At 37.4% G+C, this 17238-nt stretch overlaps 2 protein-coding genes across 2 annotated transcripts; both read right to left on the bottom strand.

The window, feature by feature from the left end:
- Nucleotides 1-8160: 8160 nt before the first annotated feature.
- Nucleotides 8161-10220, bottom strand: LOC145058315 (syntaxin-132-like). The gene is made up of 11 exons (XM_079006235.1): nucleotides 10203-10220; nucleotides 9801-9953; nucleotides 9652-9700; nucleotides 9494-9582; nucleotides 9331-9404; nucleotides 9155-9258; nucleotides 9050-9075; nucleotides 8890-8967; nucleotides 8626-8706; nucleotides 8422-8487; nucleotides 8161-8343 (listed from the first exon to the last, which is right to left on the bottom strand). The coding sequence occupies exons 1-11, from the start codon at nucleotides 10218-10220 to the stop codon at nucleotides 8170-8172; spliced, it is 912 nt and encodes a 303-aa protein (XP_078862361.1). The 3' UTR covers nucleotides 8161-8169.
- A 433-nt stretch (nucleotides 10221-10653) lies between these two features.
- Nucleotides 10654-13946, bottom strand: LOC145058187 (uncharacterized). The gene is made up of 9 exons (XM_079006098.1): nucleotides 13799-13946; nucleotides 13074-13331; nucleotides 12795-12999; nucleotides 12594-12684; nucleotides 12373-12518; nucleotides 12044-12287; nucleotides 11857-11961; nucleotides 11580-11762; nucleotides 10654-11459 (listed from the first exon to the last, which is right to left on the bottom strand). The coding sequence occupies exons 2-9, from the start codon at nucleotides 13300-13302 to the stop codon at nucleotides 10779-10781; spliced, it is 1884 nt and encodes a 627-aa protein (XP_078862224.1). The 5' UTR covers nucleotides 13303-13331; nucleotides 13799-13946; the 3' UTR covers nucleotides 10654-10778.
- Nucleotides 13947-17238: the final 3292 nt, after the last annotated feature.

Here is a 17238-nt window from a genome sequence, read left to right as displayed (position 1 = left end):
CTTGTAAGTCCTCAAGATCTAATATTTATGCTTTACATGTCTAGATCTAGCTATTTTGTCCCTAAATCTTTATGTTCTTGATTATTGGATGGTGAGATCTCATAAAGTTTGCAACTTTATGAATCCCCATGCTATTTAGGGTATGTGGTGCATTGGATCTGAATTATTAGTGAGTTTTGATGCCATGCTTGGATCTTTGGGTCAAAACACCTCATTTTGACCTAATAAGGGTCCAAGACATGCATTGGTGTAACATCCTGTTTTCAAGACGTTTTCATTTCAAAATGGTGAACAAGGTTTGGGTATAAGCAGGGTTAGAATCCTTGATGAAGTCAGTTCTTGGGCTCATTTGGAGGTGGAGGCTATATTGGATGTTTTGGGTATTAGGTTGTGACTTGGAGCAAAAAGAGTATTTCGATAATTTGTCAATTGAGCTTTATGGGAAATGGATTCAGATTTGAATATCTGACGGTAAGTATGAATTGATAATAGTGTTGAGTGTCTCGATGCCTTTCTATGTATATGTGGATGGTCGAGATCGTAGTTGTATCGAGTGAGTTATGGCATTCGGAAGAGTTAGGGTTTGGGAGAAAACCCTAGTACGCAGGGCGTACTGAGTGATACGCAAGGCGTACCGAGGAGAAAATGACTACGTGAGTCATAACTGGGAAGAACATGCAGTGTAAGTGCGAGGATCGAGTCGGGGTGTGCAGCCTCGTACACTGGGCGTACAAGAAAGTACAGGGGGCGTATGAGGGTCAGAAAGAAAAACCCTAATTTTAGCGACGGACACTATATAAATAACATAATGCCTCAAAGATCAGCCTCCCTCTCACCCTTGGATAACTTTCACGAAACCCTAACCCTTCTTGTGTGTTCTTGGAGCTTAGAAGACCATTAGAAGAGTGTTTTGGTGATTTTGAAGAAGGTGCTAACTCTTGAAGATTCATTGAAGAAGCTAGAGCTTTTAGATCCAGAACCTCATCAGCCTTTGTCTCTTATTTAAGGTATAAAGTCTCAAACTTGGTGGTTATTTTCTTAGATCTCTTTTGGGTTGAGTTTATGGACTCTTTTGGTCCCATTGATGAAGTCCCTTGAGTTCATGTTGTTTTTGGAGCTTAGAGTTGCCCCTCTTAGTGTTATTTGGGACCTAGAGTCAAAACGTTGTTATCTTGGAAGTCTTAATAGGTTCATGCAAGAGTTAAGACCATTTTCATGGAAGTAGAATCCCATTTTTGGAGTTTGGTCTTATGTAGGGCATGCAAAGTCACCAAGCCAGTGACTTTATGGGTTAAAACGTGATTTGGGACTAAGATCTGTAGTTTGGACTTATGGCTTAAAGCATTAAGTGATTAATGGAAAAGTGAGTTTAAGAGGGACATACGTTGGGCGTACAAGCCAGTACGCACAACGTATAAGCCATTAAGCGAGTACGCGTAGCGTACCATTGAGTGTGCCCTGTGAACTCTGTCTGAGTGGGTTTTCATATTTGGGATTCGGTTTGGGATGTCTTCTTAGGCCCGGTTGCTGGTGACTAGTTGGGCCATCTGAGAAAGGGTGTTTTGGATTAGAGTTAAGTCGTGGGCTTTACGGTAAGGCCCAAGCAAGGGTTTGGGCCCAATTTGGAAAATTGGGCCATTAGTGGACCTTGTGGACCTTTTGGTCTTGGGCCTTGGTGGGCCCAATGAGTTGGGTCAGTAGTGGGCCTGGTTAGTTAAGCCATATATGGGGGCATAGTATTGGGTGTATCCTTGTATAGTCTTTGATTATAGTGTTGGGTTGTTTTGGCCCAGTTCAGGAGTCAGTGTGCAACAACAACGACAGTGTAGGGTTTCTCGCATATCATTTGAGGTGAGTCTTCTCACTATACTTATCTGAGTGGTATTCATTGTGTGACGGGAGGGTCTTATGTGCTGATACCGAGTTATGTGATATCATGCATTTTGTCTTTGTGATTTATGTTGTACATTACTCATGTGCCTTATTGAGTTACTTTGTTCTTGTGAGACCGAAGGGTCTTCACTGAGATATCAAACTGGAGGGTCCGACCCGAGCTGTGAGACCGGAGGGTCTTCACTGAGACACATGACCGCAGGGTGCTATTGAGATATAATCATGAGAGGCTAATTATTTGTGTGTGGTATTTTGGGGAACTCACTAAGCTTCGTTCTTACCATGTTGTGTGATATGTGTTTCAAGTACTTTTCAGGATCGCGGGAAGGCACCGGCTTGATTGTACACACCAGTTAGAGATCATGATTTTAGGATTCTGGGATTTTATCAAACATTGTTGACTTATCATTTGACAACTTATACATTTAGTGGTTTTCGGGAAAAGTGATATTGAGTTTATGCGACTTTAAAAATGAAAATTTTATTTGAAAATTTACAGTGCTACAAGTTGGTATCAGAGCCATGGTTTGAGGGATTCAGATGTACTCTCAGGTATATATGGACTTAAACTAAGGATTTAAGAAAATTTTCTTACAAGAAATGAATTTTCTAAAACGAGTAAGAGGTTAAAGAGAAAATGAGACGGAGCAGTGTGTACAGTCAGCCAGAGCCCGAACAGTGATTTCCCAAAATACCATTATTTTTCTATATTATGAGATACTCATGAGGTATTAGAGTTGCATGCTAGAGGATAGGCTAGGTATTTCAGGAATTTAGAGCTAGAGTTGTCTGATTCATGATGCCTTAGCCTAGGGGATGCTATTGATTGATATTATCTGCTATTTGCTCTATGTATGTGCTGAGTAGGAGTGCCTAGCAGGAATCTTTTAGAGAGAGATTTGAGTAGAGGAGTAATCTAGGAGAGATACCTAGATGTGCATTTGAGGAATCTACTGAGAGAGTAGTTAGATACCCACGAAAGGTAGGGTTGCCTGAGCTCGGTGATGCCTTTTGAGTTGTGGATAGAGCAAGTGGATTTGTAAGCTAGAGTGACTTTATGTGCTTGTAGAGGATATTTGATGCCCGAATGTTGCTTGCTTTGTGCTTTGTTGAACTCTTGATGATGGGAGTCAGCTACTGAGTAAATATGACAATATTCAGGAGGTAGATGGTTGGCATCACGAGGAGTTCTTCAGCAGCTGATGGCAGGGAAGTGTGAGAACCTAAGAGAGCCTAAGAAGTAATTTTAGTGCAATGAGTACACTTTTAGAGGTGAGTACTCGCTGGAGAGCGAGCATGCGTAAGGGGATGGGTGATCGAGGAGGTCGAGCAGCTACTTAGGAAATCTGGGACGATCTGTGTGGAAAGTATGGGTAAATGTGGCAAGTAGTATGCGCCTGTATTACTGAAAGCAGAGGACCCATACTCGAAACAGGGAGAATTCCATAGGTTCTAAGTAGCAGATTGAGAGGAAATAATATGGTTCGGGTACCATGATTTGAAGCAGAGTGTGCTTCCATCTTTACCAGTTATCCCGTTATGGTTGTTCAGACTGAGAGTGGATATGGTAGATTTTGGGGCCAAAAGGCCATGTCGGGCGCGGTTCAATGGGGTTGTACCTTGCGAGGAAAATTGATTTAGATCCCGAAGGGTTTGACTGGTGAGGTTCCATTTGGAGTCGCAGGACTCAAGGAAAAGTGGAGATGATGCTTTATGGAGGATTGTGGTCTGGGTTAAGTGATTGGCTGATGGTTGAGGTGTCACTTTCTGTGAAGAGAGCTACACTATTTTCATTTCCCATGTGGAGCAAAAGGGATAACAAGCTTCTAGTTTAAGAGTTTGGAGGTAAACCTCGTGATGTAGCATATAGTTGTGATACTTTCACCAGAGTATTTTGTGGTATGTCTGTTGTGAGGTGTTTCTTATATCGTGAGGGAGTCATCAAAGGGGATTGTGATGGATGAGGACAAGGATATGCCTTAGTGAGTATAATAAGGCATATTTTAGCAACAATTCCATGTAATCAAGAGGAGTATATCGAGGCGGTGGCCCTCGCTGTCTATGTTGTATATCGATAGCAAGGGTTAAGAGTCGTAACTAATTTAGGACAGTCGAGATGTCCGGTGGTGTGTTGGTACGAAATTTTGGGTAACTAGAGGCAGTCACATTGGGAGGATTCCGAGGTTTCCATTTGAGATTCGGGGTACTTGGATTTATTTGCTCATTATCTGGAAGTTCATCGAGTGTTGTGTGGTATGTTCCATGAGTCGGGAATGGTACATCTGGTTAGCCAGCCTGTAGTGTGGACTGTTTGGTATGTCAATGGACGATGGTTCGAACCCTAAGTGGGGGAGAACTGGGTATCATGAGGGGAGGATCCTCAATCTGCTGCAGTACAGAAGTTTAGGTTATGGGGATCTGTGGCCCGAGTATATGAGATTGGGGTCATGTGGTAGTCAAGGCAATGTACAGAGCGAGATGATGCATGTTGCACATGCTTAGGAGAGAATGAGTGTTTTCACAGATAGTGATCGTTGGGCAGGAATCCGATTAGGATTCATGTTTCTTCGGGTGTGTCGATGTTTGAGTTTCGAGACAGTTGGGTTGCTGAGGTTAAGATTTGATTGCTGAGAGATTGATATGTCAGTGTATAGATTGTTATTTGTACTCCAGGAAGGGCAACAATTGATTTGTCAATCAACTTCTGAGTCGGTAGGAGTAGCTTTGCATAGGCGTGATCAGTAGATGATAGGGATTTGGATTGTCGTCAACGTGTTCTCAGTCATGGAGGATTCCTCCGTGCTTCAAATTGTGAGTTGGAGTACTTCAAGAGTTCGAATTGTGTGGGTAGAAGATCAGTGGTCGTGGCAAGACATTGTGAGATTTTGTGATGGTTTATCGAGGTATCCGAGTATGATGCCCTAAATTGTTGGATTACTATGAGACTTGGATTTGTCAGTTGGCAAGTGGAACATCAAGCGACTATATTTCCAAATGTGAGACTATCAATTAAATGTCACCAAATGGCGATTATTCAAGGGTGTGATTGTACTGAGTAAAATGCCTTGTCTAAGAGAACTTACGTCAAGAGTAGTGATGCACAATCTGGGTAGGTGTGTGCACCTAACTATGTTGGACCGCGGAGCATGAGATAGTGAACTCAGTGTGATGACGACTTGATGATGAGATTATGGGGGTGATAAGAGAGTAAGCGGATCCGGGTGGGAGTAATCACTTAGGATTTTTAGGGAAAAACTATGGGGTGAGCCCATGGCAAGTGAGAGAATATTATAAGACTACAAAGAGCCATAGCATTCACGAGTCAGTAAGAGAGAGAATCATATGACTGTGGGGAGCTATAGCATATATGAGTCAGAGAGAGAGAGTATCGTATGACTGCGGGGAGCCGTAGCATACATGAGTCAGAGAGAGAGTATCGTAAGACTGAGGAGAGCCGTATCATTCAGGAGTCAGCGAGAGAGAGTATCGTAAGACTGTGGGGAGCCATAGCACTTGTTACTCAGTGAGAGAGTGTTGTAAAACTGCGGGGAGCCATAGCCTTTACTAGTCAAGGTGTGACACGGAGGGGTTCTTAGGTCTGGGTAGCCTTGCCAAATGAGCATGTGGGAACCTGGTGGCCGGACCAGGGGTGAGACTGGGGTCTCTGTGATGTTAGGAAACTGTATTATCTCGATTGAGCTCGGGAGAAGTTGTCGCAAATCGAAAGGAAGGGAGGAGTAATGTATGCGTGGATTCGCAGATCTCGTGTCTTGAGTTGAGTAACAGACTGGATACGAGTGGTTCCAATTATGTTTCCGGCCAGACTCTTGTGTTGAGTTTAGGCTCTATCTGTATAGAGAACGAGCAGGTTGGGATTTCAGAGTTTTCAGATGGATTTCTTTGTGAGTAGGGATGTTTCCCATCTTATGTTTTATACATGGGTGGATCGGTTCGTTGGTTTGAGGAGAACCACGACACGCATGAAGTAGCAAGTAGTAGACGACAGAGGTCGGAGGTAAGGTGCGACTTCAATCCGGTTGTAGTAGTCGCTTAGGGAAAAGCGAACTTGGTGACTATGAGTCCAGTGTGATTTCTTGAGACAACTTGGTTGGATAGAACGACTGGGAAGTCGTATTACCGGATGTGTTATGGTAGCCTCAGAGGTTCAAATCTTAGGTCGGGAGCTGACCTGGTGCTCAGTGTTAGAAGGGACATTTGAAGGGAAGTTGGGGCTTATGGTTATGGATATTAGAGGATATTTCTGACTGGGCATGGTCATTCTTTTAGTGCATGAGGGGAAAGTATTGAGGTTCATTTTTCTTTGGGTTGGAGGTTTTTATTGGATTCGGTTGTCTTGGGGAGGTCATGTTACGTTATGATTTTTCTGTTGCACTTATCGGGTTGTTTGGGGTTATCTGAGTGTTAGCAAGGAGCGATTTCAAGGTCAAAATCGAATTTAAGTGGAGGAGAGTTGTAATATCCTATTTTCAAGACGTTTTCATTTCGAAATGGTGAACAAAGTTTGAGTATTAGCAAGGTTAGAATCCTTGATGAAGTCGGTTATTGGGCTTGTTTGGAGGTGGAGGCTATATTGGATGTTTTGGGTATTCAGTTGTGACTTGGAGCAATAAGAGTATTTTGATAACTTGTCAATCGGGCTTTAAGGGAAATGGATTCAGATTCGGGATATCTGATGGTAAGTATGAATTGATAATAGTGTTGAGCGTCTCGATGCCTTTCTATGGATATGTGGATGGTCGAAATCGGAGCTGTATCGAGTGAGTTATGGCATTCGGAAGAGTTAGGGTTTAGGAGAAAACCCTAGTACGTGGGGCGTACCGAGTGATACGCAGGGCGTACCGAGGAGAAAATGTCTACGTGAGCCATAGCTAGGAAGAACCTGCAGTGTAGGTGCAAGGATTGAGTCAGGGTGTACGAGGTTCAGAATGAAAAACCCTAATTTTAGGGATTGACACTATATAAATAACATAATGCCTCAAAGACCAGCCTCCCTCTCACCCTTGGAAAACTTTCATGAAACCCTAATCCTTCTTGTGTGTTCTTGGAGCTTAGAAGACCATTAGAAGAGTGTTTTGGTGATTTTGAAGAAGGTGCTCACTCTTGAAGATTCATTGAAGAAGCTAGAGCTTTTAGATCCAGAATCTCATCAGCCTTTGGCTCTCATTTGAGGTATAAAGTCTCAAACTTGGTGGTTATTTTCTTAGATCTCTTTTGGGTTGAGTTTATGGACTTTTTTGGTCCCATTGATGAAGTCCCTTGAGTCCATGTCATTTTTGGAGCTTAGAGTTGCCCCCCTCAATGTTATTTGGGACCTAGAGTCATAAAGTTGTTATCTGGGAGGTCTTAATGGGTTCATGCAAGAGATCATGATTTGAGGATTCTAGGATTTTATCATACATTGTTGACTTGTGTTTTGACAACTTATACATTTAGTGGTTTTGGAAAAAGTAATATTCAGTTTATGTGATTTTAAAAATGAAAATTTTATTTGAAAATTTACAGTGTTACAATTGGACATGCATATCTCGAAAGTATGAGTTTATGTGATTTTTATGTTGTTAAAGGATGATAGAAACGTTTCTGGAAATGGGGATCTAATAGTCTTCAAGAGAAAGTGCTCAATAGGTTAAGCTAAGTTATGTTTTTGCCCTATTTTCACCTAGAAGTTATATCTCTATCTCTCGGACGGTGTAAAGGAATAAAGTTGGAAACTTCATCCACTCGGACCTTAGAATGGACCAGATCAAAGATTTGGAGCTCTTGAAGTTACGGAAAACATCCCGACACATTTGGGTTTTAGATTAAAGATATGCTTTTTTTGTATGGCTATTTGTAAAGCTCATTATATGCAACGTTTCTATTCATTCCATCGTTCTTCTCCTTCATAACAACAACGTAGAGCTCTTGTACCTCCCTTCCATTGAAGTTTATTCAAGTTTCATAAGAAGTGTCGTTTATGTGGTTTTCCCAATTTTGGATTTCCACTCTATGTCTTGGTGTTCGATTGTTGTTGCTTTGAGTTTATCTTTTTACAACACCATTATGTTCATTAGTCACAAATAAACAACCCCTTAAATATCTCTTTCGTGCATTGTTTTTTTAATCTTTTTGTGGGTCTCATATGTTCCCAACAACTCTAAAGGGTGAGAATAGTTGAAGATATATAGGTGATCAAGATTTTATATAAATGGTCTCATTTTGTAGAAGAATTAATAAGGTTATATGATCTTTTCCAAAAATCATTGTAAAATTGTTTCATAGTGAATCAAGCAACTTCGTTCCTTTAAGTACAACAACAAGAGCAATTGCTATAACTAAAAGCAAAATCATAATAGAAATACAAATCCATTTTCTTGACTTCTTCTGTAATTTCTTCACTTTCTCAAGGGTTTTATTGCCACTTTCCACATGATCTACCGCACTCGACACCTATCATCGAAAACAAATTTTGGATCTTTTTATTATAATTAGATAAAACTAAATTATTTTAGTTCGAATAAGAGTTACCTGTGCCTCTATGTTGTCTAGAATTTCCCCTTGGGAATCCACTAGAATAGCGAAATCTGTAAAGATCTGCAAACCCACCATCGAAAAAAAAATACTAAAATAAATTTCACATTAATGCTTTTGTTCTTGACCTTATAAATGGCACCATGTTCATTAAAAAACTAACTCAAGTTGAGTTCTTGATCTACAAAACTACATGCACACCTGTTGCAAATCAAGAAGCTTCCTTTCTACTTCTATTACTGCATCATGTCGTTCTTGAATCTCTGCAAGTGTATCGATCACCTGCAGATGCACAACTATTGGGAAAATGGTCGCAAAGATCCCTAACAATAAAATAATATAGAAAACTGAACACAAAAATATACTACGTGAAAGACTGATGAAACCATGGACCCCAGAGAAAAAAAAAATCAAAATACTTAAAAAGTATATCTCAACGTTACTAAAGAAAAATAGAAAACTAACCTGACCTCGCCCTTGTTCTTGAATTGCTTTTTGGTAAATTTGTTCGCTATTTCCTGTCTCTATTAGTTGATCAATTGTCTAGTGAAAATAAGTAACAATCAGCACACGTGCCTAAATTACCATTTTTAAAAAAAGTTTTTAAGAAAGAAAGATACCTCACCTCTTCATCGGCTCTAGTTCCAGTTACTAACAACAATTAAAGAAAATAATAATTACGTTTAGATGGATAATATGCATGCATGCATGTTTATGGTAAGTTAATTACCTGTAAAGACGCGTCTTTCAACAACCTCACGATACTCTTGATGTATGCTTTCTCTTAGACTCTGGAATCCTGTCACCTTTTCTTTAAATTTCTTTTTTAAGGATCTGTAAAAAATGATCATGTCAAAAAATAAAAAGTATAAGATAATAATATAAGTATGTAACATGATTTATTACAGTGTAGTTGATGTTCTTGATCGATCTACTCCGGTTCCTTGTCCACATCCAGGTTTTTGTCTGTTGGCTAAGTTCTTACTCCAAAAAATAAAAAAAAGATTTAGTAATTATAAATTCAAGACCATTAATATTATTATAAAGTATAAACAGTTCATTCTCTAACCTCCTTGTCAAGTTCCTCGATTTTTGCTTTAATAAAACGAGCAATTCTTCCAACTTCATCAACATCATTCTCCATTCGTTTCTTGATTGCTATCATATTGTTCATGGAATTTTAATAAAAAAGTTAAATATTTCTATAAAAAGATATTTGAAGGTCACCTTTCATGGCTGCAGCCTTGGTTACAGATCTTGATTCTTCATGAGCATCCTGCATTGATTGTTTATAAAATTATAAGAAATTAACATATTCTAGTAATGACTAACATGCAATCCAAAATATTCAGACTAATCTAGTAATTAATATACACCTGTAGTTTTTTTAAAAGTTTATTAAGCTTCTCAAATTCATGCTCGATGCCTTGAACCTTTCTGAAGAATTCAACCAAGTTTAATTCTCCAGATTGCATTCCACTTTCTATATCTCCACCACCATAGCTGAATCTTTGCGGGCTTTTTGAATTCTACAAACCAGCATTTCAAAAGGGTAAAAAGAAAACTGATATAAATCGAACTCAAACAATCTCTAACCACTAAAACATGTAATTTTCCCAAATTAATTTCCCTCGTTTCACAGATCAATTGGGTTTACGTAAATAACGATATTTGATACCGATTAAGAGAAGATTGATTTGAAACATTAACGTGATATTTACAATGCACATAAAATCGAAACCTCAAAAAAGAACTCGAATTACGATGAAAAAACTTACACATAAGAGGTCGTTCATGGCGGATTTGAGGTCAATTCCAATAAATTGGTCTTGTTTGATAGTTTCGTTATCGTTGATTTGAATTTGAGATTGGGTTTATTGCGTGATTAAAGAATGAAAAAGAGAAACATGCATAAGAGAAGAGATACAAATCAATGAGGAGAGAGAGTGTTGTGGGGGGATGAAACTACAAGAGCGAGAATCGTGAATGCATAGTTTTGCTCAATTTTCTGTTGTATCGTTTTTCACTTAATAGACATAGTGACTTAATGAGTCTATCCAAAACTTTGGCTTAATAGATATGTTTTTTTTACTCACACTGATAAAAGGTTGGATCTAACTTCGTTAATTCAGACTCTCAACAACTATCAAACAAGACACCAAACATTAACATTTTAAAAAGATATTGCAATTAAAACCATAAATGATTAAAAAATTATTGGACAAAATGTTAAAAAGACCATAAATTAAGTAATCGTTTTTGTACCAAGTACACATAATGACATAAAAATAAACAAATACGAAGTAATAATCCCTAAACGAACATACATTACATTTCTTCAAATAACAACCTAATTAAACCGGTTGAGTTGTAAGCCCATATCCAAACGGGTACAACGGGTCATAATGCGGGTCACCCACATTCATAGGAAGCTGATCAACAGTCTTGAACCAGGTCCGGGCCAATTTGCCCGTGAACCCATAATCACCAAACAAAACATCCGCAACACCTTGTCCCTCACTCCCTGGAAGCCAAGCCGCCACCAAAGCATCCATTGTAGAAACATACGGTTCGATCACAACGGGTCGACCCGAAATAAGCACCACAACACACTTCAGGGTCCCACATACATTTGTAATCGTGGTGGGGCCCGGTTCGGGGACAGTTAGATTCAAACTGTCCCCAACTGTTTCAGAATACGGGTATTCACCCGTTACAACAATCGCGTACGAAAAATTATTTGATTTGATGAATTCGGGCGTCGGGTTTTCTTGATAGATAACTTCGGTTTGTGGGTCAACCGTGTTCTTGATTGCGGATAGAATGGTGGTTCCGATTGTGATATTACCACTTTGCCCATGCCACTCGATGGTCCAGCCGCCACATTGGTTGCCTATGTTGTCGGCATGGCTGCCAGAAACTAGTATTTTGGTTGACTTTTTGGGGAGGGGGAGGAGCGGCGGGTCGCCGGATTTCCCATTTTTCAACAAGACTAAAGATTTTCTTACTGCTTCTCTAGCCAAATCTCTATGCTCCTGTTGTGTTTTATCAATTTATAAATCAAAAAGATCGGTCAAAAGTCAAAAATCAAAATTCAGAAGTCAAAATGTCAAAAAGCCAAAAGTCAAAATTGAAAACAATAGTCAACGGGATACCTGAATTCCAAGGTATTTGGCCATGGCGAGATCTGCTAACGGGTTTTCAAACAAACCCATTACAAATTTGACCCGTAATATCCTTCTAACTGCATCATCGATTCGGGTCATGGGGATGAAGTTGTTCTTGACTAAATAAGTCAAACCATCGATGAATTCTGTGTAGTTATATGGCACCATGATCTGTAATCATTCAAATAGTGTAAGTGTAATCCAAATCTTGCGACTAATTCTGTAATTAATTTCAAAGATGGAGAACTAATTACTAATTACTAACCATGTCGAGGCCAGCTTCAACGCTCTTTAAGATCGAAAAAGTGTAATTAGCATGAGGTGGATCTGTGATTCTATCAATCCCTTGCCAATCTGAGATCACAAATCCCTGAAAAATCATGAAATGATCAAACGATTGGATCTTTGTTATTCAATTTGAACGATAACTACTTATAAAAACTAGGGTTTACTCTGAATTTGACGGTGTTCTTGAGGAAATTGGTAACGAGTTCATGATCCCCATGCATTCTGACTCCATTTACGCTCGAGTAAGAAATCATAATGGTCGAAACGCCTTTAAGAACCGAATCGTAATACGCCGGCATATGAATGCTGAATAATCCATGGCGGTTTATGACTGTGTTGTTCTCGTTAATGCCTTTCGTTGTTCCACCATCTCCGACATAGTGCTTAGCACAAGCCGCAACATTTTTCCTGTAATCAAAGATGAATTCATGAAGATAACAAATCGATACGATCAAATGTTCAAATTCCGATGATGTTTATGTGAGAATCTTACTGCCCACCAACAAAAGGTACGCCTTTCCGATCATTAGCCGGAATGTCTCCCTGTAATCCGGGAATAAGCTCAGTCATCTGACGAACAATTGCAGGATCTTCACTGTAACTTTCAAAACATCTACCCCATCTCGGATCCCGACAAACCTGTCGATCGATTCATGAAAAAAAGCGTTTAAATTTGTTTAAATTTCTGTAATTTGTTGTTTGTTGATCATTTACCGCGATACAAGGTGCAAATGCATAGTTGATTCCAGTTGCTCGAACTTCAAGAGCAGTGGCAACTCCGATTTTCTTGATGAGTACAGGATCCCTGTATCATCATTTCATGCGAAATTACTAAAATATCCTTGAATAACATTGTTGTTAATCGTTAAAAAGGGTAAAAGGGTAATTTTGTCTAAGAAGATTCGAGAAACTTGCCTTGTTACTCCAAGACCTACATTATGAGGAAAGATTGTGGCATTGTAGACATTGTTATTGCCATGAACAGCATCGATTCCATAGATCATCGGAATCCCTAAACGAGTTGCAAGTGATCCTTTTTGGAATTCGTTCACCATGTTAATCCATGTCTCCGGCGACGCCTCTTTCGCCGGAACACTCCCTCCGCCGCTCAACACACTCCCTGAAAACAAGACGGATCATAAAGATGAAATTCTTAATCGAATAAACGAAAAAGTAGGGATTTTGATTGATTACCGATGAAGTATTTCTGCATTACATCAGCGGAAGCTACAGTTCTTTCAATCTGTGTCATCTGACCGATTTTTTCCTCCAAAGTCATTCGTTTCATCAAGTCTTTGATTCGAATGTTTAGTGGTTGTTTTGGGTCTTTGTATTTCATGTTTTCTGAAGCAGCAGCCATGGAAGCCGAAAAACAAGAACACATCACAAGGATCACCAAAGCAAAAGGTGAAAGCTTTGACATTTTTTTTTGACTTCAATATCAATCTACAACTGTTAATGTAAGAATATATATTCAGAAAACCAAATTATAAGCAACAAATCCAGAATGAAATCAACAAGAAATAAGCAAGAGCTCAAAAGCTAAATACCATACAGAAAAATCCAAGGAAAGAATCATAATCTTTATATTCTGTTAGCCTTAAAATAAATATAAATAAAATACAATTTTCAAATATTTTTCAAACGTTTGAATGTTTTGTTAAACGGCTACAATCCCTTCGCAAAATATGTGAAATCTTGTGGACCCAATCAAACAAGATCATTACTTTACAAACATACAAAATAGCAATCGTAAAACAGGAAAGATCTTATTTTGAACAAATGGGTTGATTAATACTCCAGAAAAAACCCAAAAGTAAAACGACATTCATGAAACAGGAAAACAAAGAAAGGTAAAACAAGAAACCCTTAAAATGTATGTAAGGAAAGTTAAAGAAAGGAAGATTAGAGAAAGTTACAGAGAATGAGAGCTTGAAGGAGCTTTGAAGGTATCGAGAATGGCGTTTATGGAGAAGGAATTGGAGAATGTGGGCGAGGAATAGTGGTTTTTATAGGGAAGTGTGTTTGTGTTTTTGGTGAATTGGGGTTTTGAAATGAATTCGTGGGGATTAAGGATTAAAATTTGTTTAATGTTCTTTTGACCGGGTGTTTAACGTCTACTTATTGACATTAAGTGCCACGATGATGATTACAAGTTTAAAGTTCAAACGACATTCATTTTAGATGCTTTTGTTGAATTTTATTTATATTAAAGAACAATTATGAGATCAACAATGGATTTGTCTTTTTTTTTCTTGGGGTTATTTTTATAAAAAATAACTTCAAATGAAAAATCTTTTTTTATTTTCAGAGTTTTTAAGACATTGTTATTTATGGGTATCATTATTTTGTTTTTATTGTTTAATTAAAGAATGGTCATTCTAATGACGATGTTCGAGCCAGCTTACGCGCATGCACCACAACTAATTAGTAATCACTATACAAATATAGGATTATGCATCATTACATAAAATCCTTGCAAACAAACATCTATGACTAAAGCAGTATAGGGCAATAACCAGAGTAGAACTTTGAATAATGGGATGCCGGCGTCCACATCTACAAGAGTGTTTCACTCAGTACTCACGTGGTTATTTTATCATTTGATTGAACCATTAAATCATTAAAAAAACCATGGCAAAATCATTTTAATTAACAAATAAAAAACTTTGTTTAAAAAAAATCATTTAATAGTTTTTTTTTACCACATGCACTTAAAACCTTAATATGTTCAATGATGTAGTATTGTAACATCCAAATTTTCTAATACAACAATAAAAGTAAGGTCTCATAATTTTTTCAATATCGAATCTGAAAACTTACTTTAAACAAACTAATATATCGATAACTAGCCTAAAAGCAAAGGAAGGTAAATAATACAAACATACTATCCTCCGCATTGTGTTGCAGTTGCAGACATCTATTTTCGTTTTGTTGTTATTGTTAATGTCAATGACAAGGTATCTTGTGGTTGTTTATATTTTCAAAATGGGATAATGATTTGAGAGGGTGACGAACTTTCAATTTTGTTCATATTCAGTAACTGAATTTTTTTCGAGCTTGATTTACCCTGGATTATTTGAAATTGTTCACATTTTACCCTTATGACCAGTCATAAGGGTAAAATGTGAAAATTTTCAAATAACTTAAGAGTAAATCAAGCACAAAAAAATTTTAACTGACTAATGTAATTAAAAGTGAAAGTTTGTTACTTGTTCAAGCCATTATCCTGTAAATGGTCCTAAATGTTATTAAGAATGAGCACATGTTGAATATGAAGGTCACAAAAGTGATGATGTTGTAGTAATCGTGCGATATACTTTTATTGTGTAATGTACAAGAAACAATACTTAGAAATACAATAGAAGTGACTTTAATCACATAGAAATTGAAGAAATAAATATTGATGTGGTTTTAGAAATATACTTAGGACATAGGCAACAGTTTTGACTCCAAATGGTGGAGACGATCGTTATAGATTGTGCGAGTACGAGAGAACATATGATAAATAAGCGTGAAGATAATGTAATGTTAAATTTGAATGAGGTTTTTCTCTTTACAAAGACACAAGCTTTGGTTAGGATATATAAGATCAGGGTCGTGGAGATGAGTAGTCTAGCTGCTAGTTGCTTTTACATTGTTTGTGCATTTTGCTTAGTTTTCACTATTTTTACTTTCAACTTGTTCTATCGATGTTTTTCTTCTTAGTTAATAGTTATTACTTGTATCTACTTTTTCTATTTGTATGTTGGTTCTGTATGTACCTTCTCAACATGCTCCTTTTGATTTTCGATCTATTTTTCGTTTTATTGTTCGTATATGTATCTTTTTGCCTTTGTGAAACTCTATTGATTATTTTTTGGTGGGTTGCGTTTCATTATATGTGAGTAAAGAAACTCTAGTTAAAAGTTTATCTCATTGACTAGGAATAAAGCGATGAACTACAACATGGTTATGTGATATGCATTTTATTATATAATACTCCTTACAAACATAACACAACACAACACAAAACAAATCGTAGTGAATGAAATCAAAATTATTAATATAATTAATTGTTACCAATAAGCAAAATAAACTAAGAGATTATTAGAAAAATGGATAATGACTTAAAAAGGTAACAAACTTTTAACTAGTTCATATTCTGTCACTGAACTTTTTTTCATACTTGATTTACCCATAATTATTTAAAATGTTCATATTTTACCCTTATGAACGGTTGTTGACCGGGTATAACCGGTCATAAGGGTAAAATGTGAAAATTTTCAAATAATTCAGGAGTAAATCAAACACGAAAAAAAATAATGACTAAATGTGAACAAAGTTAAAAGTTTGTTACCCTCTCAACTCATTATCCCTTTCAAAATAGAGAGGGTTCAACTTAAAGCCTTATGCATAACGATATAAAACAATACAAGTTATGTCACTAAAACATATTTAAACTTAAAAATCAACTTTCTACAGAAAAGTTGTGGTCTGTTCACCGACTGTTTTGCCCTATTTAAACTTCATATATTTCAAAATTGTTCAATATGAAAATATTCCAGGTCTATACCTTTATAAGGACTACTCGTACGCGTTCATGCGATTTTTCTACAATTTATGGTAATTTTTATAAAACTGCCTATCATTTCAGAACATTTTCGGACCAGTCTGTAAAAATGAGCATTTTCACTCTGGTTAGGAACCACTTAAGGTCAGGGAAAAATATTATGGACAAATTAGACTCATTTTGTAAGTTTTAAGAGTTTACAGATCCAGATTTCGACTCGCGATGATTTTTCTATAATTTTTCTAAAAACATGGACAGAAAAGTCAAATACCAGAATTTGTCTTCAACATACTAAATGTTTTTATTCTTGTGTTTGGATGTAAGTTTATATGTCATCATCTTTTAAAATATCTAGACAAGATAACCTACATGTATTTGCATATTTTATTATATAAATGGACTTAACAAAACATTCATAATAAACTATAAATGGTATAGTTTGGGAGTCACAAAACCACACTATCATTTCAGAAGAACTATATAATTATTCAAAGGTATAATTATTTTATTTTACAAGAAAAATGAGTCATAGTTCACGTAAATCTGTTGATGCTCTTGTGAGACATTCTCTTCACTGTACCTACCTAGTGTACACTTTAAGTCCTGCATTATAACTAGAGTCTCCTGAAGGGAGAGCGAGATAGTTGTGTATAGATCTATACGGGATTGATAACCCCACACCTCAGTTGTTCGCTACAGCTAGACCGACAAGTCTAGGGTGACAAATGTCTACCAATTCCGACGCCTGAAGAACATCTTTCGGGCATATCAGTCATATTAAGCATGGTTATAATAACTCACACAGGG

Source organism: Lactuca serriola, chromosome 6 (assembly GCF_051521515.1).
Source record: "Lactuca serriola cultivar US96UC23 chromosome 6, Lser_US96UC23_V15, whole genome shotgun sequence".
Classification (NCBI taxonomy): domain Eukaryota; kingdom Viridiplantae; phylum Streptophyta; class Magnoliopsida; order Asterales; family Asteraceae; genus Lactuca; species Lactuca serriola.
This window is presented reverse-complemented; position numbering and strand designations above follow the sequence as displayed.